This window comes from Macrosteles quadrilineatus, unplaced genomic scaffold, assembly GCF_028750875.1.
Source record: "Macrosteles quadrilineatus isolate MER2022 unplaced genomic scaffold, UCM_ALF_1.0 Scaffold_1__1_contigs__length_201487025, whole genome shotgun sequence".
In the NCBI taxonomy this organism is placed as follows: Eukaryota; Metazoa; Arthropoda; class Insecta; order Hemiptera; family Cicadellidae; genus Macrosteles; species Macrosteles quadrilineatus.
Window position 1 is genome coordinate 116,240,590 of NW_026542594.1, and position 26,072 is coordinate 116,266,661.

At 35.8% G+C, this 26,072-nt stretch overlaps 3 protein-coding genes across 3 annotated transcripts in view; all 3 read right to left on the reverse strand.

Annotated features, from left to right (window-relative positions):
- Positions 1 to 2,248: 2,248 nt before the first annotated feature.
- Positions 2,249 to 3,185, reverse strand: LOC129000053 (uncharacterized). Its single transcript, XM_054426914.1, has 2 exons — positions 2,717 to 3,185; positions 2,249 to 2,625 (listed from the first exon to the last, which is right to left on the reverse strand). Exons 1-2 carry the CDS (start codon positions 3,183 to 3,185, stop codon positions 2,249 to 2,251), a joined length of 846 nt encoding a protein of 281 aa, XP_054282889.1.
- A 1,349-nt stretch (positions 3,186 to 4,534) lies between these two features.
- Positions 4,535 to 6,112, reverse strand: LOC129000062 (uncharacterized). The gene has a single exon (XM_054426926.1). The coding sequence runs from the start codon at positions 6,110 to 6,112 to the stop codon at positions 4,535 to 4,537; it is 1,578 nt and encodes a 525-aa protein (XP_054282901.1).
- A 6,045-nt stretch (positions 6,113 to 12,157) lies between these two features.
- LOC128983688 (putative pre-mRNA-splicing factor ATP-dependent RNA helicase PRP1) overlaps positions 12,158 to 26,072 on the reverse strand; it is a 38,775-nt gene continuing 24,860 nt past the window's right edge. The window contains exons 7-14 of the mRNA XM_054403091.1: positions 25,891 to 26,067; positions 22,982 to 23,236; positions 20,088 to 20,200; positions 17,946 to 18,091; positions 17,358 to 17,549; positions 15,573 to 15,695; positions 14,172 to 14,362; positions 12,158 to 12,810 (exon numbers count right to left, since the gene is read on the reverse strand). Coding sequence (XP_054259066.1) covers positions 12,520 to 12,810; positions 14,172 to 14,362; positions 15,573 to 15,695; positions 17,358 to 17,549; positions 17,946 to 18,091; positions 20,088 to 20,200; positions 22,982 to 23,236; positions 25,891 to 26,067 — 1,488 coding nt within the window. The 3' untranslated portion in view covers positions 12,158 to 12,519. The remainder of the gene's footprint in view (positions 12,811 to 14,171; positions 14,363 to 15,572; positions 15,696 to 17,357; positions 17,550 to 17,945; positions 18,092 to 20,087; positions 20,201 to 22,981; positions 23,237 to 25,890; positions 26,068 to 26,072) is intronic.

A 26,072-nucleotide genomic window follows, 5' to 3' on the forward strand; every position in this document is an offset into this window, starting at 1 on the left:
GATGTGATGCCGTGGATCAACGTCTGCACTAGTGATTACTACGACTGTCTGCAGTACTATTCTGATAATTAGACCAATTTGTTAATTACAAGGAAAAATGTGATTCGGATTCCACTATAAACTGTAGGTTCCTTAGTTGCTATTGGCTGTGTATGGGCTATTAATTACGAGCTTTGTCTAAGGAACATGTCGGCCTTAGTCACTAACAAGACTACAAGATTGCGCCACTCATCCTTCACTCATATTGGGGTTAAAATATGCACATAGTGGTGTCCCGGTGTCCCCATCTTAAATAATTGATTAATATAAATGATATTGAGATTATAAAAAAAAAAAACACCTTCGCAAAGGAAACGCAACATCAACTGCACTGTATTGCAGACACATTTTTCTAAGGCGTTTTTTAACTTTGTACATCTCAAAATCGGTTTATCTGGTAATTTGTTTATCCGTTATGATCCTGGTCCCGTCTATACGGGATATAATAGGTTTTACTGTATATGATACATTGAGATCAGAAGTAACACTGTACAAGCATTGACTACTGTAGGGGGTCACGAGATGGCCCCCCGGTTGGCCAAAATACAATGCGGAGTTGAGTAAAGTGTGGTGAAAGTTGAAGGCGTTTTACCGAAACCTGACAGCAGGCATGCTAAAAAGGAAAGCAAATTATTGTGTATTTTTATGTTTTTTGTCCAGTTAAAGGAACAATTTAGGCCTTAACTTATTACTTTCCCATAAAAATCAATAAAATAACGGAAAAATCGGATTTTCTAGAAAATGGCCTGAACAATTTTCATAAAAAAACGACTATGTTATAGTTCTTTAAATTCTGAACAAAATGGTACAAATCTCATTTCCGTAAAAAATACGGTTCAAAAATTATTCCCTGATCAAGATTGATAGAAGTAAATCAAGAATGCTGATCAAGAAGTTACAAAAATTATTGTAACTTATGTTAATTTCCCAACAAAAATCAGATTTTTTAGAAAAATGTTGGTTTTGATCAAAATTAATATTTTATGGTTCTTATAGTTCTAAAAAAAATAGTACAACCCCCTATTGCAGCAACAATTACGGTTCAAAAGTTGTTGCTTTTGTGATTTTTAACGATAAAATATATTTACTCCCACCGCTTATTATAAATGTTGTTGACAAGTTTATGGGAGAGAGTATGTGTCAGAATGCTGATACCATTTATTTTTATAATTTAATTTAAAGATTGCTTTACATTCAACAGAACTATTTAGCAGATTGCGTAAAGAAATGTTTATTAAAATCTTTCTTTATCTGGTTATAAAAATAAATAACTTATTCCCTATATGAGAAATTCGCTAAAATGGTTTTCACTTCATTGAATACAAAGTTATTATAAAGGCTGTACTGTAACGTTTTCTAAATGGACCGATTAGGCATGCATTTTTCAATTATTATGAGTTGTAAATTTCTTAAAAAATTTAAACTGAGTTAAAAACTAACTTTATAAATAACCCAAATATTTTGGGACTAGATATGCTTTATATGTTCGGTCTATGAACGATAACTTGTTGACACTTTTCATTATATTGTTTGAGTTTTTTGGTGGTTGATTTGAAAGCAGAAGAATGAATTTTTAGAGGATTTATAGTAGTTGTAGCGTAATCAAAAGGTTATTGTAGAAATAATAAAGTGGACTGTATATGGGTTATTAATTTAATTTTGACAACAGAAAATATTGGACTTTTGGTATAATTTTTAATTCTGAACTATAGTTATGTTACCACTTCATGACGTTAAGGTCTTGAAAGAAGATCTGGTCGAATGTTGGCTCTAGTTGAGAAGATAATATGTTTCATTAATGTCCAAATGTTCTCACAGTAGGTACACAGAATTTAAAGTGAAATTAAAAAGGGTTTATTTAATGAACACAAAAGGAAAAGGTAAATGAAATAAGTCAAAATAAAAGGAGAGAGAAATGAATTATGTTACACAAAGAAACGATATTACAAGAGAGAAAAGTTGCACTTCTTGAACCAGAATGTTTTTCTTGGAATGTTTATATTTTCAAATTGTTATTATTGTATTGTTGTTGACATGTGAGGATTATTTTAATATGCTCATATGGTCAGCTGGCCTTTACTGAACATACCGGCCTCCATAAAACGATAGTTTTATAACAATGAACACCAAATTGTGTAAAAAACGGAGCACTGAAGAATATTCTGAATATTATTTACAGCTATTTACAGGTCCTTCCAAGTTGTATGGCTTATTTTTGAGGGAGAGGGAACACTTTAACACCTGGTCTAGTAAGGTAACCATGTTGAGTCTTCAGATCAACAACCCTGACTTGTCCATCTGTGCCAGGATGCAACTGTGTGACACGGGCAAGGGGCCAGGACAAAGGAGGCGATGAAGAGTGGATCAAGACTAGATCTCCAACTTTTATGTTTTCTGTCTTATGAGTCCACTTGGATCGTTGCTGGAGTGTATGAAGGTACTCTAGTTGCCAGCGCTTCCAAATCCTTTGGTGGAGAGCTTGTACTAGATGCCATCTTTTGAGCCGAGTTAGTGGAATATCAGTATGGTCTTCTTCTGGAATTGATGCCAGCGGAGATCCTATGAGGAAATGTCCTGGAGTGAGTGCTGAACAGTCATTAGGGTCGTTAGATAATGAGGATTGCCTCTATTTGTGTAGTCAGAGTCATGAATTCTAGGAGAGTAAGAATGTGTTCACCCATGACACGGCGCAGATGGTATTTGACACTTTTCACTGCTGCTTCCCACAGACCACCTTGATGGGGCGAAGCAGGAGGATTGAAGTGGAAATTTATTTTCCTGGATGAAGTGAAATGCAACAGGTGTTCTTCAGATTCTTTGGTGCTCAGGGTGTTTTTGATTGTTCGACGCAGTGCAGAATCAGCGCCTACGAAGTTCGTGCCACAGTCGGAATAGATATCTTTACAGAATCCTCTTCGGGAGATGAATCGTGTGAGTGCAGCGATGAATCCCTCAGTTGTTAAATCTTCTACAACTTCTAAGTGCACTGCCTTTGTCACAAAACAAACAAAAACACAGATGTAGGTTTTGATATGACGCATTCCGCGGAGATTGACAACTTTCATGTCAAAAGGGCCACAATAGTCAACGCCACTGGTAGTGAATGGTCGAGCTGGAGTTACTCTTGCGGTAGGAAGATCTCCCATGAGTGGAGTGATGTTCTTTGGTTTCACTTTGAAACATTTTACACATTTATGAATACGTGTCCGTATGACTCGACGAGCCGAAAGAATCCAATAGTTTTGGCAAAGGATTGCTTGGGTCAGTTGTGGTCCGGAATGTAAGTGAGTAGTGTGGACAAAGTCTATGAGAAGATCAACGATATGGTGCTTCTTTGGAAGTACTATTGGGTGTTTGACGTTGAATTTCAGCGATAGCTTCTTAAGCCGGCCTCCCACACGAATTATGCCGGAAGCATCCAGAAAAGGGTCTAAACGTTGAAGATTAGAGGTACTGGGTTTGTTTTTGTGAAGTAGAGTCAATTCATTCGTAAAACATGTAGCTTGTACACACTTGATGATGGTACGCTCTGAGTTCTTAAGTTCAGAGACGGTGAGATGCCCATGTCTTCGGTCAGAGCTACGTGCATTGTGGATAAACCGCAAGACATAGCTTGTTACTCTAAGTAGTTTGGACCACGATAAGTACTTGGAGAGAAGATCCCATTCTGGAGGTTGGGTTGCAACTAGGACATTTAGAGGAGTAGTTTTACATTCTTGAGTGTCTTGCAAGTTTATGGGAACGAAGCGATTAGATGGCCAATGATCATCTGAAAGAATTAACCATGGAGGGCCATTCCACCATAGAGGATGATCAATGAGTTGAGCGGGAAGCAAACCACGTGACGCACAATCAGCGGGGTTGTCTGTTGAGGGAACGTAGCGCCAGGAGTGAGAGGGGATCAATTCTTGGACTTGAGCAACTCTGTTGGCAACATATGTTTTAAGTCGATATGAGGGGGTGTGTAACCAAGTGAGGGTTACTGATGAATCACACCACAATGTAGTTTGAGAAAGGTCAATATTTTCTTTGAAAATTGTACAACAGTAAGTTGTGAGTTTTGCAAGTAAGTGTGCACCACATAGTTCCAAGCGGGGTAGAGTAACACGTTTCAAAGGAGCTAAACGTGTTTTTGCGAGAATCTGACGAGTGATGATTTCTCCAGTTGAAAACTCACAGCGGAAGTATAAGACTGCTGAGTATCCTACTTCGGAGGCATCTGAAAATCCATGGAGTTGTAAGGAACATGTGGTTGTGAAATGGAACGAGCGAGGGATCTTAATACATGAAAGGAGAGAGGTTTCATCAACGAAAATGTGCCATTTTTCGGCAAGTTCTTTTGGAAGAGTGTCATCCCATTGGATACCCTGTGACCAGAGTATTTGCATGAGGGTTTTTGCCCACATGGTCACGGGTGACAAAAATCCGGTAGGGTCGAAAATGCGTGCTATAATGCTCAGCACTGATCGTTTTGTAGGAGGACCATCAGGGAGACTTAAGTTGTAAGTGAAACAATCTGAAATGGGTGACCAATGTAGTCCAAGAATGGAGGGTGATTAGTGGCTTCCAAAAAGACTGGTGTTTCTAGATGATCTTGAAGCAAATCTTGGAGTATTTCTGGGCAATTGGATGTCCATTTTCTTAGCTCAAAACCACCACGTGCAAGAAGTTCAATCAGCTGATCTCGTAGTTGCTTAGCTTCGTTGAGTGTATGAGCTCCACAGATGATGTCATCCACATACGTATTATCCCGTAAAACTTTGGCTGCTGCTGGGAACGACCCTCCTTCGTCGTCAGCAAGTTGATGTAACGTTCTGATGGCATGGAAAGGTGAACTGCTTAGACCGTATGTAACTGTCGTTAATTTGTATGTGGAGATTTCTTGAGTCTTTGGATCACGCCATAAAATTAACTGATACTTCTGGTCGTCAGGATGAACTTGAATGCAACGATACATTTTCCTTATATCGCAACTGAACACATAATTATGCGAACGAAAATTCAACAAAATGTCACAAATGTCAATTTGAAGTTTGCGACCGGTTAAAAGAATATCATTTAGTGAGACACCGGTACTGGTTTTGCAACTACCATCAAAAACTGTACGAAGTTTCGTTGTACTACTGGTTTCTTTCAGTACACCGTGATGAGGCAAATAGTAGTGTGGCTGCGAAAGATCGGAAGGGGATGCTTTGACCATGTGTCCGAGATGTTCATATTCAGTCATAAACTGTGTATACAATTCCTTGAAATTAGAGTTGGATTCAAACTTTCGTTCAATTGAGTGAAGTCTATGTTCAGCAGCAGATTTTGAAGTGCCCAGTGGTTGATGTTGGTCCTTGAAAGGGAGTCGAACCACATATGTTCCATCTGGAGAGCGGGAGTGAGTTGATTTGAAGTGATCTTCAGCGATGCGATCGTCTTCAGAGATAAGATTGCACTGCGGTACCTCTTCTTGTTGCCAAAAGCGAAGTAGAGTATTATGTAACTCGTCTGTAGTGGATAGTAGAGACGAATGGCATGAGGTGGGAGAAGAATTAGACAAAGTTGGTGCATTGCCCATTAACACAAATCCCAATCGTGTTCCAATAACGAATGGAAGGTTTGAGCCCAATGGGTAGGATTGATGAGTAAGAAGTTCTGGAAACAAAGCACCTCCTATGAGAATGTCAATATTCTGAGGAATATGAAAGGTCGGATCTGCGAGGACAAAAGGTTTTACTAGTTCGTAAACCTCAAAAGAGAGTTGAGTACGCGGCAAAGGAGCGGAAATTCTATCTAGAATATGGAAAGGTTGATTTGAAGCAATTACTTCACTGCCTAGTGTGGATAGTTCCAGGAGTGCATGTCCCTTTGTCGAGGATTGCGATGCAGAGATTCCCACAATTGTGTGAGTAGAGCGGTGACGAGAGACGTTTAATAGCTGTGCTGCCCTCTCTGTCATGAAGTTGAGTTGACTTCCACTGTCGAGCAGACATCGAAAGACATGAGAGATTCCATTACTAGCGGTAATTTTAATGAGAGCGGTGCCTAGAAGTACCGTAGTTGCAGGCTGAGAAATCGAGAGCGACATTTCTGGTTGAGCAGAAGCGACTACAGAAGGTGTAACAGTTGAAGGTTTTGAGGGTTTGGCTATAGGAGGAGGCTGCACCGACTTTACAACATTTTCGAAATGTAACAAGGTGTGGTGTTTTTGTTTACATTTAAGGCATGTGCCTGTTGAGCGACAATCTTTGAGTGTGTGATTGCCAAGACATGAAATACATTTATTTTGCTCCTTTATAAGTTTGTAACGCTCGTTTGGAGATTTCTTAGCAAAAACCTTACACATGTAGATTTTGTGATCGGTTTGTTGACAGGCAAAGCATGATGGAAATGTCTTTACAGAAGTGGAGTGATCATCTGAGCTTACAAGTGCAGTATAGCGGGTGCTTGGTTTGGAGTAATTTTTACTAATGTGAGGGCAGGCTTTGAATTAACCTTGTGACAAAAAGTTGAAGAGTGTAGGTTGGCATCTTCACTGTTTGAGCATTCTTCATTGAGAAATTTAATGATTTCGCCCACAGATGGTAACGAATGAGTTTCACATGATTTGAATGAGCGGTAATGTTCAAGTTTTTGCCGTAAATTTCTATCAAGTCTACGGAGCAAATGAGCTGACAGCAAAGGATTGTCATTTGTAGTGATGTCACTTTCTAAAGCAATAAGTGATTGTGTATGTTCCAGGAAATGATTTAGAAATTCACGTATTGATTTTGTATTTTCAGATGTGGCAATGGGAAGATCCAATATAGCATTTAAATGTAAAGAAGTTAAGCGTCTGTGATTGTGGTATCGATCGCGCAACAAATTGTATGCGATTTCGTAGTTAGATGCACTGATGTTTAAGTTTTTAATTAAATTTAGAGGTTCTTCAGTTAGACAGCTTAGTAGGTATTGAAATTTTGATACTGGAGACAGAGATGTGTTGAGGTGTACAGCGCTATCAAAAAGATTGATGAAATTAATCCACTCGGCTGAGTTTCCCGAGAAGGTTTTCAAGTCAAGTTGCGGTAGGCGGACAGGTTGCATGAAAGCAGTACAGTTGGAATTATTCACCATTTCTTGAGGAGGAGATTGAGGTTCGTCAACAGGGATTAGTGACTCTATAGTACTACAAAGATGGATACATAGCTCACCAACAGTGTTTTCATCATCATTTAGAATAATGCCATCGACTTCTTCGTCAGAACAATGTTCTAAAACGCGCCTGAAATTTAGTTCAAAGTCGTCTCGCTTTTTCCTGATTTCATCTAAATAGTTATGAAGTGATTTTATTTGCACAGAGGATAGGTTGTTTGCTTTAGCACTTTCATTAATAGAATCTATATTTTCTTGAATTTTTCCAAGCCTAACTTTGAATTGTTTGGTTAGTCTTTTATAAGTAGAAACCTTAATCGGGGCTAGGTTAACAGGAGCCATCATTGAACACAAATACAGTCAAAATACACAAGACACAAAAGTTATTTCACTTCGTTACATAAAACAAAATGAATTAGGCTAGTTCAATTAAACAGTTTGTGGGCCTTAACTCGGAACCAATCAACAAAAATATATAAACACTAAAGGATTGGTACAATGTTTACAAAATGACTATAATGTCACAGAGTCTTTCAGTCATTGGAGTAGGCCTATTAGGCTAATGTGATCGAGAGAGTGAGAGGGATAGAGGTAGAGGAGGAGTACAAAATATGCGTGAACGACAATATTGAGAGTTTATGAGGTTATGTTCGTCTTTAATCTTCACCAAAAGTCCACATAATTAATCCAATCAATTGGTTAATCAACAATCCGACGCGAACGGACCAAAGATGTAGCGTAATCAAAAGGTTATTGTAGAAATAATAAAGTGGACTGTATATGGGTTATTAATTTAATTTTGACAACAGAAAATATTGGACTTTTGGTATAATTTTTAATTCTGAACTATAGTTATGTTACCACTTCATGACGTTAAGGTCTTGAAAGAAGATCTGGTCGAATGTTGGCTCTAGTTGAGAAGATAATATGTTTCATTAATGTCCAAATGTTCTCACAGTAGGTACACAGAATTTAGAGTGAAATTAAAAAGGGTTTATTTAATGAACACAAAAGGAAAAGGTAAATGAAATAAGTCAAAATAAAAGGAGAGAGAAATGAATTATGTTACACAAAGAAACGATATTACAAGAGAGAAAAGTTGCACTTCTTGAACCAGAATGTTTTTCTTGGAATGTTTATATTTTCAAATTGTTATTATTGTATTGTTGTTGACATGTGGGGATTATTTTAATATGCTCATATGGTCAGCTGGCCTTTACTGAACAGTAGTAAATTGACTTTTTAGTAATGTCACATTCCTAACAAGTACCTAATAATACAAATTTCCCCCCTGTCCACAAGGAGAATAACTTGAAAAATGTACGCAAAGTACATAATTTAATCTGGAATGTATTGTTCATTTTTACAACTCGTCAGAAAAATGTCCAAACTATTTTCCAAGAAGTCCGGTCACAAATGTGCGTCATGCAGTATTTACGGCAAACTACCCTATGAGTCATGCAGCCCTTGGACCGTATTGTTTTTAAATTTAAATTTTAATTACAGTAGAGTCCCGCAAACTCGGCGTAATGTGGACTGGAAGGGTGCTGAGTTTGTGAAATGCCAGGTTATCGGGAACTAGGACTACATATAAGGACAATACAGTTTTTAAGCTTTTTACCCTTCTTTTTTTATATTACAAGTCAGTATTAAGTCATCAGATATAGTTAAAAAAATCCTTGGTACGAGTTGTGAATGATTTTACTTGAGCTGGCTTGAGTCCATGTTTAACTCGGACTCAAAATATCACAAATTTTCTGAGCCAGGTGATGGCCGAGTTATCCAGACTGCCGGGTTATCGAGTGCCGAGTTTGCAGGACTCTACTGTATTTTGAATTTTGATTTGTTAAACGGTGTATTTATTATTTGAAATGTTTCTAATAATAAGTCTTACAAATTTCAAGAAGAAAAGGTGTTTTAAATAAATTTTTTGTTTATTTTTTAAATGTATATTTTAATCTGTAATTAATTTTTATTTTGTTAAACGGTTTATAAATCTGAAGTGTTTCTAATAATAAATGTCTTACCAACTTCTAGAAGAAAAAGGTTTGTAAATAATACAGTGGCCTTTAATTTTTGAAAAGGTACCTTGGGCTCTATCCCAGTGGCTTTTAAGGTACCCATGTTATCTTTATGAAGAACATATTTGTTTACATTATGATCAGCTGGATAATTTAGTTGCTGTTTCTATTTTTGCAATTCACGGAAAAGCATGTATAAACACTGATTTGGTTGAATTAAATATTTACTATTTGGGTTTGCATAGCCTACATATTACAATGAAAGCAATCGATAAAGCTTAGACAATTTGATATATTTCACCAAATAAAAAATAAATGAATTGACACAGTACTGTATTTCTTGAGCAATCCTTGAAAGAACCAATTTGCAAACTATGGAAACATTGAAGTCATAGAACCCCACCAAGTACAAGAAATGGGGATAGTTTTTTTTTTAAGAATTAAGAATCGTTCTTAGCCTATAATTAATGACTAACCACGCAAACTATAGGTCTCTATCTCAATCCAGTAAAAAATGACAGCCAATTGAAATTCTCAGAAGTTAAATTTAACTTACAGCTTTCCAAGTCTGGAGACCCCCTGTAAATGTTGTAACGGCTCACACTAGGAAAACTAAACTCTTCACACCTTTATGGCATGTTATGAAGTACTTTTTGAGCCTAATTGCTACTTGGTTCCTAAAACAAAAATGGGGGATTTTGGGGGAAAGTCAAAAATTTTAAAAGTTAAGCCCCATCGAGTTATCCCTCATTTTAAAGGTCGTGATAAAAGAAAACTAACAACGCAAACTAGAGGTCTCTATCTCAATCCAGTAAAAAATGGCAGCTGATTGTGAATTAACTTGCAATTTTATTCAATTAATAATTTTTGAATGTTGTTTAGCAAAATATAAGGTGAACAATTTTAAATTTGTACTTGTAGGAATTTATAGAAAACCTCAAATGCAAAATGTTGAATTTCCATCTAGATTAGATAGGCTATTAGAAATTTTACTTGATTTGAAGGATGAAACCAACTTTATAGTAGCTGGAGATTTTAATTATGATGTTTTGAGTTCAAAATCAGAGGTTAAAGATTTTTTAAATATTCTTTATGTGAATGTCTTTCATTATTTGGTTGATTTTCCTACTAGAATAACTCCCAATTCAGCAACTTGCATTAGATAATTTTATTACCAACTTAGATAAATTTCAAACAAATGTAACAGGAATAATAACAGCTCTTTCCAATCATGATGGCCAGGTTTTATAAGTAAATGAGCCCATAGACCATAAGTTAAAAATTAATTTTAAGTATATTGAGAGGAGAGATTTCTCAGAAAGGAATATGAATGTTGTTGCATAATGAAAACTGGTTACCTTTGTATATCGCTAATGTAGAAGATAAGTTTACAGTGTTTGACAACATATTTAAATATTATTTTAATTTAGTTTTCCCTAAAAAGCGTGTAAAAAGGTTTTCAAATAACAAAAATGACTGGATGGATTCAAATCTGATAAATGAAAAAAATGAAATAGCGGAATTGAAAAAACAAGCCAGATGTACAGGTGATAATGAGCTTCTACATATTTGTAAGCAGAGAAACAAAGATTATAAAAATAAGTTAATAAGACAGAAGAAAAGCTTTTATGATGGAAAAATTAAAAACTCTGACAATATTTCTAAGAAAACTTGGGAAATAATAAATAAGGAAGCAGGAATAAATGCAAGTAAGTCAAATAGTTCAATCACTGTTCTGAAAAAGGAGAATAATATTATAAATGGTCCCTTAACCATCTCAAACACTTTTAATAATCATTTTATTGGAGCCATTGAAACATTGATACAAAAAACAGCATAAAATTCACCCTCAGCTACAGGAACTAACCTGCCCAAAAATGCAATAACAAAGCCATTTCGTTGTAGCCCAGTAATAGTAAATGAAAATGAAATAAGTAAAATAATTTTATCTTTTAAAAATAAACTATCTTGTGGTCATGATGAGGTTCCACTAAAATTAATTAAATATGTCAAAAATCTATATTAAAACCTATTGTGCACATAATTAACTGCTCTTTAATAACTGGAGTTTTTCCTGACAGATTAAAAATTGCTAAAGTTATTCCAATTTTCAAGACAGGGGAAAAAAACTGAGGTAAAAAATTATCGACCTGTATTTTGTAGAGCTTTAAAAAATAAATAATTTTGTATATTGAAGTGTTGTTGTATGCCTAACAATTACGGAGATAATAAAAAAAAAACTTTAAATTTATAATTCCCATGTTATCCTTATAAAGAATTAATAAACTGTTGTGGTTTGCTTGTTTATGGATATATTTTAATCAAGATTGGCAATTTTGTTTATTTCATACTAAGCTATCAACATTTCAATAAAAAACACACCTCAATACCAACCTAGGTACTCATTAATTTATGTTTTTTTGGAAAAAATCTGACCATTTTCAGGGAACATCTTTGTAGAAATACAGACAGGTAAATGGAAATTCGCTTAGTTTGCAGGTTTACTGCGGCGGGGGTATTTTATTTATAAAAATTACAATTACTACAATTGTTATATCCTCACTACAAGATGTCTCTCAACAAGTGACTACTTCCAGGGATAACTTAAACTCAATGGTTTACCTGATATGTAAGAACTTTTACCCTATTTGGACGTTTATGTCCTGGCATTTCACTGTTGTTGACCAATGACCATCCTCACAACCACTCTCTAGTACATATAACATCTAAGTTCTAAATGTGCAATCCATAAGCTTACTAATGTAAGACTTAGCTGGTAGGACATTCCTTGAATAAACTGTATCCAGTTTGGGTGGATGTTGCCAGCATAAGAGAGTTTATTAGGCACTGCACACATTATCTGGTTTGATCATTTTTACTCTATTATTGAAACATATGACATTGATATAATCTAAAGAAATTTACACTGATACATAAAATTATAAAATTGATAAAGGTTAGGTTATATACAAACAAACTAGTGTTAAAGAAAGTTTAATAAACAAAAGAATTCATTTACAATAACTGTACAGATACATAAAGACTAAAAATAGCACATAATCTCAAATTTGCTTTGGCCATTTACCATTACCGTACTCTTCTATGTGCAAAGCTCTCATGATAATATTTAGTGAGACAAAAAAGAACAAAAGAAAACTGGCATTCTTAAATAAAAACATCAGGTTTGAACTATCAACCAGCAGTCTGAATATACAGATAAAAATGAGAACTCGAGATCGGGTAATCCATCACATGAAAATGAATTACTTAACAAGCCTGAATTGGCACAATACATTCAAATTCAACTGGAATCAATTTAAGTGTAATAAGGGGTTGCAGTTTAAAACCCTTCTTGATACTGACGAGTCTCCATTCTGGTCTGCAAGATCTCGAGTTGTCTCTTTGCTTCGCACTGAGGGAAGTTTTGTAGGTCGTAATATTGCGGTGCAAGCTTCAACAGCCACTCAGGCTTGATGTCGGTGACTGTGCGGATGTAATTCTTGGTGGTCAACACAAACTCGTTGTACACCACCCACTCTGGCTTGTGGTCCAGACACGTGGACGGATGTAACTGAACCACCTGATTGTCCTTAATGGTCAAGTAGTGGCCTGTCCTCTCTAGATGAGCTACCTAAACATACAACACATTCACAAATCAATAGACTGAAGAACAGAACAGCAATAACACCAGTTTCACTCAAATGGGTTGTGTTTTAAACAAGTAAGCGCCTAACATAAAGTATTGTCACACATTTAGGCCTGGTGTAGCAGTTGTTAGGATTAGCATCTTCAGAGAGTGCCTTAACTAAGAATACACACTACCTTATATTTTCTTTGGAGCAATTAATCAACCAAGTTGAAATATTTCCTTACAAAAACCTTAATAGTATATTACTTTACTAGTCCGATAAGTGGTATTTTACAGTACGCCTCGCACAGGATTTTTGTGCGGGTACGGTAAAGCTTACTAAGCGAGTAACGTACAATACTTTACATCATGCTACATAGAAAAATTAGTATTAGTACATTTTAAACTCCTAATACAATTGATTAAAACATAACATAAATTAATTATATTCCTACTAATATTATAAATGAGAAAGTTTGGATGGATGGATATTTGTGACAGGTGTGAAACATGATAAGATGATAGCTCACATTCCCGATTAACATATAGGCATATTCTATCTCAAAAATCCTTTCGGGTTGTGCCCCAGTGGCTCTGGAGTTTCCCATATTTACCTTATGAGTAGGAGTGTGCGAATATTCGAAAGTTTGAATAGTTGAACGAATACTTTAGTATTCAAGCCCGACTAGATCTTAATAAGTTTGGAGAGAAAGGGCTTATTGCCTGAGAATAGGTGTGAGAAAGCATAGGATAAGCAGGCTTACCTTAAGAAATGTAAGAATGCAAGAAAAGTAATGTTTGTGTCAAAAAAAGTCAGCTGATCACTATTTGTTTTTGGTGTATGGAAATATGGCGATATTCAAAGATCTTAGCTGTATGGAAATGGGCTATTTTCGAATACAGAGTGATGAAAAAGTGCATTACCTTACTTTTCTGTGTATGGGCATGGTAAAGGGCAACTTTCCCGCCTATCAATACGGATGGAAAAGTACCGGTTTTTGTGTAGTATGAGGTAAAATGCTTTATCCACACAAAAAAAAAACCTAAAAAAACCTGTCTGTAAAGTTTACTTCATCTCCATTGGAAAGTCAAAATTAGCATCGCCAAAATGTTCGTCTAGGTGTGTAGATTTGCAAACTGACCTTATATATTTTTTTAAGTCCCTTGGGCTTTTCCCCAGTGGCTTTTCAAGTTCCCATGTTAACCTTATGAAGAACGTATTTGTTTACATTATGATCAACTGAATATTTTAATTGCTGTTAATTTTTTAGTTGCAATTAAAGGAAACGTGGGCTACAAACATTTATTGACTTGGTTGAAATGAAATATTTACTATTTGAATTTGGGTTGACAAATATAATTACCTGCATAAAAAACCCAGTGACAAGTGCTTTGCGAATGTTGATGTAATAATCTTTGGAGGTGAACTCGGTGGAAGTACGCTTGAGGTTGAAGCGGTCCATGATCCTACTCAGCTGCTGTCTCACATTGTCTCCAGACTTAAGAGAGCGATAGTTGACAAAGTTGTCATAACACCACTGCGGGTCCTCAGAATCTGATAACCACATTACTATTAGTGAACTTATAAACAATATATTCTATCACAGCCCAGCCTTTGCCACCCATCAGAAAAACTAAATATAAAAAAACAACTAAGCTTTGTAAGATTTTAGGGAACTTAATGAGTCTGAAATAAGTTGATGTTATAATCGTAATATTTATTGAAGTATGTTGTGTAGTACATAAACAAAAGAAAGAAAAGAGTTAATGTTTTCAAGCATTTTAATCAAAATATTGACCATGAAGTGCCTTTTAGCGAATTTCCCATATAGGGAATAAGCTATTACCGTAGTACTCATGGTAAGACCTGGACGCGGGACCGATTTTTTTTTTCGTTTCGAGGTCCCTAGAGACCAAAAACACCATCCGTTCAAATTCATATATATATATATTTATATATTTATATATATATATATATATATGTGTCCGTTAGCACTATAACTCGAGCAAAAATGATCCGATTTTGATGAAATTCGGTACAAACGTGTAAACCTACGTTTATTCGCGATCCAGCATGATCGGACCATGGGAACGGGGGTTTACGGGGGGTTTTATGGGGTAAAAATAGGTTTTTCGCATTTTTGACCCAAAAAACATAAAATTTAGCAATTTCTTTCCAAACCATTTTGTAGAGCTTAAAAAAACAAATAATTTAGTATACTGAAGCGTTATTATGCGCCTAATGGTTACGGAGAAAATTCCAAAAAATTGTAAATTTAAAATTCCCATGTTATTCTTATGGAGAATAAGTAAACTGTTGTAGTTTGCTTGTTTATGAACATATTTTGATCAAATTTGAAAAATGTTTTTATTTCTTACTAACTATTAACATAAAAAAAACAGTTTTACCTCCCTGATGCAGCAAACCTAAGTACTTGTTAAACTAATTCTATTTAAATCGGGAATAAATGTTATATTTTTAAGTAGACATTTCAGTGTAAATCAAATGGAAATTCGCTTAGTCTGCAGGTTTGCTGCGGCGGGGGTATTACTTATTTCCTGGAACAACATACAGGGTTGCCTTGAAAAAACTACCTACAGATGCCCCTGGTGTTCTGTTCTATATAACATTTTTAAGAATTTGTATATTTTATTAAAAAACAAGATTAATTACATTATGTAAAATTTAGTACCTTGCAGTGCCGATCAACAATTGAATCTAACAAAATTAAACAGTAATTAATTGTGACACTTGCTTCACTTACTTTGTTTGAAGGCATGGTAGACATTTAGGAGTGTCAGGTGATCTCCGTCGATGTGAGCGAAGCGCATCTTGGCGTCGTCAGCTGCCTTCTTGGCCTCATTAGGACGCACGAAGCACTGCGGGACTAAACAAGTGGGGAGGAGGGGGGAGAAGACCCGACCATCCAACCCATTTAGTAGCCTTCGCGACAACACTAGCCACCTACAGACCTGATGTTAGTTAGGATCTTGCTTGAGCAGTCATTTCAGTTTTCTGTCATAAGCATTACGATTTTTAAATAAAACATTAAAAAATTCAACAAATAAATAAATTAAGTAAGTAGGTAATATACAACGCTTTCAAAGCAAGATTCTAACCATCATCAAAATAGATGGCGGAAAAGGAAGAATGCAGGGGTGAATAGATGAGGAGAAGATATTTATAGCGGAAAAGAAACTTAACTATGAAAAATTTACCCTTAAACTTTGAAAATTAAAAAATAGACTCACAAACTTGGTTTAGGGGATATACAAGACAAGTGTTACAGTGATTTTCAACAGTTTCATATGTATTTAAATGGATTTGTAATGTGTAATAATAATAATGTAATATGTAATTAACAGATGTATGGAAGAAAAATGTGGATGTAACAGGACTGCACTGAATATTTTAATTTGAATATCATTTTTTTTTCAGCAGTATTAACAAACATTTAAATATAACGAATAAGTTTTTACCAAAGTTTTGAATCCAATATGAAAAATCCAAAATAAAAAGAAATATGAAAAAAGTATGAAACTGTACTTTCAATAAGTACTGGGTAAATGTAATCTAGAAATGTATTTTCCCACTATGAGATTTGCCTTTAACGTCCAGTATCTTAATTTTTTTTATATGTTTAAGGCGTATCAATCTTTTTGTTATTACTTTAAAATTATTTATACAATTAAATAGGTAAATTTGATATAAAATTAAATATCCTACTGTTATTATTGTTCATTTAGGACTTAGAAAAAGACGGGTCACATATTAATATATCAAGGTAGCCACAGAACTCCAGGAAAAAAATATACGCATATTTCCCAGAAAAATTTTGTTTTTTTGGTCATAATACCCGGTTGCCAAGTATACGTTTTATTTGGGGTCTGCAGTCGTCCGATATTTTCTGGTTGGGTCAGACCAACAGTTAGACCCTCATGATTCCATTTTGACTGCAGACCATGTTTATGTGTTTTTATGTGTTGCCATGTGTGTTTGTGTTATGTTTTAGCCATGACCGCAGAGGAGTTTCACGAATTTGCCATCACTGTGAGAAACTTAACCGATTTTGCAGTGTCCGTGGAAGACATTTACAATTTGGCCTTGGTATCAGAAAATTTTCTCGATTGTGGGAAGATATTTAAAATTTAACCGTGACCGCATAACTGTGCCATGACCATGGAAGATGTTTAGGATTTCACCATAACTGCGGAAAATGTAATCGATTTTCCATGACTGCGGGTAGACATTAACAATTTTGCCGTGTCTGTGGAAGATGTTTACGATTCTGCCGTAGGACAATTTTCCTGCAACTCAGAAAACTGTGATTGTAGGAAGACACCATTTCACCGTGACCTGAATAATTTCACAAACAGTGATATTATTTTGGTGCAGACTCGTAAGCGCGCGCCCATGTCTGACGCTGGTTGGTTGTATAAAAAAGTATTGCCTAACCTTACATTATGTCTACTGTTGCTAGATTGGTACATTTGAGTCAGTCAACACTAAGCAAATACAGAAGCCTTTTCCTAGAGGCGATTATTGGTACCTGACAGCATGGCTGTGATGGATAGAATCTCGTTGGAACAGTTGAGTGAACAGCTTGAGATGAGCAGTTTGGCCAACTGAGGGTCCAGCGGCAACTCGGCCATCACAGAGCCAAGGTCTGTGAGGTTGCCATCATCATCCAGAGCTGCCAGGTAGTTGAGCAGCTCTAACGCCCTCATCAGCGTCTCAGGTGCTATAGCATCAAACAAGAGGAATGATCATTCAATTTATGTTCATAAACTTAAAACATATGACTGTATGATTTGCATATTTAAAAAAGAGGTTATTTAACCTTGATATTGTCTAATGATACCCCAACCCACTCTAAGGAAGAAGCTTATCTCATATTGAGAAAATAATTCTTGACAATGATCTGAAGAAGGCGACATAGTCACAGAAACGATCCACATGCATCCTTAGAGGAGGTTTCAAAAGTATGTCAAAAAGCTGTATAATTGCATTTTAAAAGAAAAAAACACATAAAATAATAACTAATTGCATATATAGATAAGCATAAGAGGCATCCAAACTACTATTACTAGGTACTAGCTAATAAACCTAGTACATATATTGAGTCTAAAAAACACACCTGGAGGATCCATGAAGTCAAAATGAACCAAATCATCAATTCCTAACTTCTTCAACTGCAGAACAACTGAGCCAAGGTTTGATCGGAGAATCTCAGGATATGTATTTTCCTGCATTTCATTTTTGTATGCTTTCTCAGTATACAACCTTTAAAAAAACATTGGGTTGAGAATCACATTTTAAACTGCTAAAGACATAATAAGTTATATTTATTTTATTGTTTTTAAAGTCAATAATCAGTGTTGCAGTTTTTAAGCAAAATCACTCAATAAGATATCACAGGTTTCACACCAGTTGTGGTTTCTTAGCTTAGTGTTTTCAATAAAATTGTGATTGCTTAAGGTTGAATGATGTTAAAATAGTATCACCCCTTTAACCTTTCAACAATAATTTAAATAACATCGATTTCATGTGTAAAGAAAAATAAAACTCTTTTTTCTTGGTTGGTCAACTGACTCTCGATATATATATTTTTATATATATCTCTTTGCTAATATTAATTTACATCACGCCGATATGGAATATAATTTAATATTCCATATAGGTGTGAAAATGCAAAAAGTTGCCCCCTGGTGGGGTTTGATGAATTTAAATAAACTTAATAAATATACAACTTATGAGGACATTAATTATACAGAGCCTGCACAGTGGAATATGATGTTGAGAGTGTGGGCCAGTATAATTAAATTAACTCAGAAGTCCAAATGGGGATCGTGAGAGATCTGATAATGATCCTCCTCCAAACACCTTCTTGATCTTATTACTAACTATCACTTCTTAATAATTAATACCTTTGTTTTGTTTTAAATAATACCCAGGATGTGACATTTGAATCTTGAAAAGTGATAACAAAATAGATACTGAATCTTTTTAAGATTTGAACTGTTAAAAGTTGTTGGATATTGATAAAATAATTTATGTTAGGTACTCTTTTTTTATTTTTTTTTTTTTTATTTAATACTTGGTACAGCACATATGCAATTAATTTATAATACTACAAAAACCAACAACTTTTTGGGCATAAGCCTTAAAAAAGGCTTGTCCGCAGCGTTTCTTATAATACTAATTGTCTTTTCCATCTTTATCTTGATCTTGAGTCAATGAGAACTATTAACTGTACAAAAATCGGGTTATTTATTTTGTATTTAAATTACCAGACAAAATGTATTAATATCAAGGCTGTTGTATGAAAAGGTTTCGGTTAAGCCGATTACTCTCAAAATTATGTCACTCTTTAATCATATATTATATAGTCAAACTGCAGGTAAATGAAAGATGGTATTTGAGAAGGATTGTATATTAAACTTCTGGCCAAACAATCATTCTAAACTTAATCATCTTTGCCGGGTTATCGGGAAATAGGGTTAAAAATAAGAACAAAACAATTTTTAAGCTTTTTAACAGCCTTTTTTATTCATATTTAATTGAAGTCGTCACTGTGCGTGATTCAATTGATTTGATATCACGGACGATTACTTAATATTAAACATAAGAAATGACAAAATAAATATTAACAAAAACCATCTTCTTTATTTCATTCATCAAAACAACACAACAAACTATTTACTGTTTTTTTTAAACAAAACAATTGAAAAACATATGATTGTTTATATATTAATTATTACACAGTCTTTTGGCAAACTTATATGGAAATATCTATTGAGGGGGTTTCTCTATAGATGATTTATCATCGTACGTCAATCATATATGAATAAAAAAGGCTGTTAAAAAGCTTAAAAATTGTTTTGTTCTTATTTTTAACCCTAGTTCCCGATAATCCGGCATTTCACAAACTCGGCACCCTTCCAGTCCACATTACGCCGAGTTTGCGGGACTACTGTACCAATAATCCACTAAAAAAGGAGTAACAACTCATAACAACAAGATTTGTTGCTACTTCTTTACTTCTAAATAACAGTTAGTTAATTAACATTCGTAATTGGAAGTTTATTGATCTGTCTTTTGGTATTACTTAACACAATTAATTTTCAATTTGGTACAATAAAACTCTCAAAGCAGTAAAATATAAAAACAGATCAAATAGTTGAAAATAAAATCTTGACCATCACTAAAAGAAATTGTCCCTCCCCCCCCTTTACATAACAATCCTTGTAGATTATTAATTAACTATTTCTGCGCTGACCTGAAGCACTTTCCAGGGCGTGTTCGACCGGCTCGACCTGCTCTTTGTTGTGCTGAAGCTTTACTAATGGGAGACACTAGTAGAGACTCAACACGAATGCGAGGATTGTATACCTGTTGAAGAGTACAAATAAGAATTATTTCACAGGGTGTTCACCTGGGCAACCAGAAAAATTTCATGAGTAATTCATGAGTAAAAAAAATCCCGGTAGTTCAGTTCGTACTTTTCATAATTAAATTTCCAACGTAACTCCCGCAATGCTGTTTTAGCGCTAACAGACCTTGCCAGACTCAAAGATATATCGTGAGGTTATATCGCGGTGACGGAAACGTCATCGTCGTCTCCTGCGGTCATGGAAACGTCATCGTCGTCTCCCGCAGTCACGGAAATGTCATAGTCATCACCTGCGGTCCTCAAAACGTCATCGTCGTCTCCCGCGGTCATGGAAACGTCATCGTCGTCTCCCGCAGTCACGGAAACGTCATCGTCATCACCCGCGGTCCTGAAAACGTCATCGTCGTCTCCCATGGTCACGAAAACGTCATCATCGTCTCCCGCGGTCACAGAAACGTCATCGACATCACCCGCGGCCATGGAAATGCATTGTCTTCACCCACGATCACGAAAACGTCATCGTCGTCTCCCGCGGTCACGGAAACGTCATCGTCGTCCCCCGCGGTCACGGAAACATCATCGTCGTCTCCCGCGGTCACGAAAACATCGTTGTCGCCTCCCACGGTCACGCAAACGTCATCGTCGTCACTCGTCATGCGCGATCGCGGCAAAATCACTAAAAAATCCCACGGCCATTTGGACATCGTCATCGTCTTCCGCGGTCACGGAAACGTCATCTTCATGTGCGATCGCGGCAAATTCAAAATTCCCGGTAAAATACAAAATTCACGCATAATTCCCGGTTTTCCTAGATTTCCCGGTCGGTGGACACCCTGTTTCAGAGCAATAAGATAATGGATAAAATTTTGAATAGAGTCAAAACTTCTGGCCAAACAATCAATCTAAACTTTATCATCTTTGCTTGGTTCCCAAACTGAATAGCTTGATAACACCTTGTCATGAACAACCAGTCAGTAGTGGCATCTGACTTTGAATCAGTGAACTATTTTAAACTAGGACAGTGTACAGCACATAGTACCGTAGTCGCTAGATTTTTTACAGCTTTTTCCATTCATAGTGAATGCGGAAAAGGTCAGATGTATTTTTTTCAAACAACAAATCTATGAAAGGTCGACTATGGAAGGTTATGAACACTGTAGAATTTCGGTAGCGTGTGGAGTGGACTGTATTTATAAGTTAAGCGGAGTTTGATTCTTCAAATTAGAACCACTGAGATACAATTAACAAATAGTTTTAATATTAACAAATAAACTTTCAACAATTTCACAGAGCTTTACATTTACATTACAAAAGAGAGAGAGGGATCTTGAGTCTTGATGTGTTTGTTTTCAACTAACAAAATTATTAATAGTTAATTGTTAAATCACATGTTGTTTTATATCATTAAAACAAGTAAAAAATCAATGCCATCTGTATTTATTTTTAGATGAAAGAAAGCATTATTATAACAAATGACAATTACACTGAATATTACAGAACAAACACTTTAAAAACCATTTAGTCCATAAAAACCATTTAGAATATGGACCTAAGATTCCAGTTGACAGCTTCCTGGGTATTTATGAATTCGAATTAGAGTAATTAAGAACATCACTCTTAACAGCAGAGGGCAAAATGAGGGATGGTTGGTTGCGATTTGTGAAAAAATACAGTAGCAGAAGCAAGGTCTAATGGGTGTTAAATAAATCTCACCTTGAAGAGTTAATCAAGGTGAGACCACGACTTGCTCTACAAATTTGATAGTATTAGGATTTATAATAATTGTATTTTAGACATTTGAATTTAAGGGAACTTTGACAAAGATTGTTTTTGCCTTGACCAAATAGTCTATGTCTAGTACAATAATTGTGGATATTGTTGAAGGAAGTATAGAATTTGTTTGATGTTTAAAGCATCAAAGTTATAGTCGAACAGTTTAACACGTTGGCTACCGACATGTTAGAAATATTCCTTCACCACAGACCAGCCTCAACTATGGTTGACATTGGGATTATTGCTACAGACCGGTGTGGTCAAACCACTCACTGGACCGACATCAACTATTGTTGACGCCAACTTTATGACTTGTTACAAATGTACGCTTTATTTTATCGACTTGGTTGCCAGTTGTAGGTCTAATGGAATAGCCCATAAACTAGCAACATTTTTTTCAACATAAATTCTCGATGAGTTAGTTGACCCAGTCCTCTTCAAGTGAGTTAGTGTGTGTTGATCATTTTATGTGTTTTATATCATGGATAAAAATATACCTAAGTTACTACTAATACAGGGGTTCTCATACTGCACCTACTCAAAGACCCCCGTAGTTAAATATGTAATGCAGACCCCCTAAAATTACCCCCACCCCTACCCCCTATTAACCCAATATTTCCCTTGCTCATAGGCATGTGTTGAGCCAGCTACGTATGGATTCTGTAATACAAACCAAAACTGTTATTTTCAGAAATAGGTGCCTTTGGTGTGAGTGATTAAAATAAATTTGATTAGAATGTTTTTTGCGGACCCCCAAAAAACTGCTCGCGGACCCCTCGGGGTCCATCCTTGGGATAAATAAATCTTATTTAGACTCTAATTGATAAGAAAAATAATGCAAAATATTGGTTTGTGGGTATGATTATTTCAATAAACATGGTTCAAAAGGGAAATCTGGACCCAAGGTTAGGGTAGTGACTTTAAGCCTCGCGACAACTATAATTGACTATCGGTAGCGAATATGTTAAAGCATCAAAGTTATAGTCAAACAAACAGGAAAGACTGACCTTTTGTTTGGCAAACCCAGGATCGATTACAAAGACAACTCCATCAATAGTGAGTGAGGTTTCAGCAATGTTAGTGGACACAACCACTTTGCGTCCAATGGCTCCATTAGCCTTGTTAGGGGGCGCAGGTTCAAATATTCTCTGCTGCAGGTTGGGGGGCAGAGTTGAGTACAATGGTATACACTTCAGTTCCCCAACTTCTGGTCCTAAGTTGTCAATTTCTCGCTTGATCCTTTTACAAGCTTCTTCTATTTCCTGAAAAAAATTGGAAACTTTACAGCCTTTTTCTTTGTAAATTGTAAAAAAACATGTGAATCAACTGATGTACTGATCACTATCATACATCAAATTAATTCTTATAAAATCCAAGTTACTGTATTGAGTGTTACTCAGTGCTGGATTTACCACTAGGTCACAGTCTAGGGCTACAAGCAAGAGGGGGCCGCAGAGCGTTGACAAAAATAAAAAGAATAAAAAAAATATTATTTTTTTTATTATTTACTGCGGTCACGTGTGTTGGTGATTATATTCCCTTCTTTTAGAACATTTGTTCACGATTTCTCCCAGGATCGTGGGTAATGATGATGAGGTCCCTGTGATTGCAGCCCGTAAGAGATTTTCATGATTAGACGGTGGTTGCAAGTGTCGATGATAGCTTTGCCGTGATTTAGTGTACCGCAATGATGATGTCCCCTTGCTACAAGGGAGATGTTTACAATTTCTTTGCGGTCGTGGGCGACCATGATGTCCCCTTGATCAAGGGGAATTTCAAGATTTCACCACAGGGACGGGGGCTGAGTAATTTGGCCTAGGGCCATAGGTATCCTAAATCCGGCACTGGTGTTACTTGTGAATTTACCAGCTGTCCTACTCAACAACAGACCTTAAGCATTTGATTCTTCCCAGCTTCTGAACAGTGTTAACCTCATAGGACATTGTTTATAATTTAAATTAATTCTTAAGTTTGGCCTAAGAATTGCATTTTGTAGGACCAAAATTAATAGTATGGAACCTTTACCAAAGACGGTACTAAGTATAAATTCGCTCCTATTTTATTGATAGTTTTAGCGAATTTCTCATATATAAAATAAGCTATTACCGTAGTACTCATGGTAAGACCTGGAACCGGGACCGATTTACTTTTTTGTTTTGAGGTCCCTAGAGGCCAAAAACACCATCCGTTCAAATTCATATATATATATGTCCGTTAGTATGATAACTCGAGCAAAAATCATCCGATTTTGACAAAATTTGGTATAAGCGTGTAAACCTACATTTATTCTAACTGGTTCGCGAACCAGAATGACCGTGGGGGCTTATGGGGGGTTTCATGGGGTAAAAATTGTTTTTTCCCATTTATTGACCCAAAAAAAAAAAAAAAACATAAAAATCTAGCAAATTCTTTACAAACCATTTTGTAGAGCTTGAAAGCCTTTATTTATTACTAAACTATTAACATTTTACAAAAAAAAAAAAAACACACCTTTTTACCCTCCCTGTTGCAGCAAACCTAAGTACTCGTTAAACTAATTTTATTTAAATAGGGAATAAATGTGATATTTTTAAGGAGACATTTTAGTGTAAATCCAATCGAGCAAATGGAAAATTCGCTCAGTTTGCAGGTTTGCTGCGGCGGGGGTATTGGTACTAAGGGTGAAGAAACATTTCCCTGCAGATTGGTAACCATCATCCATTTTGAAAATCTCCAGTTGACAAGGGACAGTTCTCGTAAATATTTTTTGAATAAGCCTGATGTTCAAATTACTTAGAATGTTAATTCATCAAGAGATATTTAATTTAAATTGAACTCTTATTCTATTTTTTTTTCTTTTTTAAATTTTTATAACTTTTTTTCTTTATTCAATCCAGTCCAGCCAGTCTTTCTTTTATTGCTGTCTGTTGAGAGTTGAATGGAATAATGAAAGCTATCAGCTGACAACTAGGCTACGACTGTCATTGTACTGAATTATGTTTTTAAAAGTTTAAATTAATCACTCAGTTATTGTGTTAGTTGGAATGAAATTGCCAGTTGTGTTGAATTATTTTGCCAAATTGTTGCATAAAATATGTTTAGTTCCAAAAAATTCTTAACCTAATTTCAAAACCACTTTATCACGGCCATTACTTATCTTAGTAGTAAAATAGGTATAGCCTTTATCCTAACTGTGTTTCTTTTGTGACACAATCCTGTTAGGAGTAAAAGGTTTTAATAATGTGTGGTACACTGTAATTATTATAAGAAAATCATAAATAATTAATGTAGGATCAGTGGCGGATCTAGAGCAGTCACAAGGGGGGGGCGAACCAGGGAGTCAGGGGCGGTTCAGGGGTACCCCTCCGAAAAATGTGTGTAAACTAAGTCTCCTAAATCACAGTTTTTTACCATTTCTTTGTCCAAAGTTAGTGTGACAAATTATTTTACGCAATTTGTATGCACTACTGTATTACATGCAGTAAAAAATATATGTATATGTATGCCCGAGGGGGGGGGCTGTCGCCCCCCTCGCCCCCCCTCTGGATCCGCCACTGTGTAGGATACTATCTTTGTTAATTGATACGATGACTTTAGTATCCAATATTCAAAGATCAATCAATCTTCATAGTAATGTAAAAAAACAACTACTTTTAGTGTGTCCATTACAATTATAAATAATTGTTTTTAAAATACTGGTAGCCACGTGCGCACCATACTGATTTTGTACCGAGAACCGAGGTACAATATGTATCAAAGGTTATTTCCAAAGTAGCTTAGTCGAACTTTACATTCCCACCCCGTCCTGAGATCAATATTGCAGTCTCGCAGACCCCTAATTACTTACATTGTAATACAGTAATATTAAGACAAAGGAATACACAGATACAAGTAAGGGAATTGATAAGTAGAGTACTGTAGAGTAACAGTGATATACCTCTTGACCAGTAAGGAAGAGCAGGACGTCCCCGGCCACCTCCTCACACATGTGTATCTGTATGACTGTGCGGATGGCAGCCTCCAGGTAGTCTCTCTCTGGCTCTGGGGTGTAAAATATCTCCACCGGGTGTGTGCGGCCAGGGACATTCATCAGAGGTGCGTTGTCAAAATATTGCTACA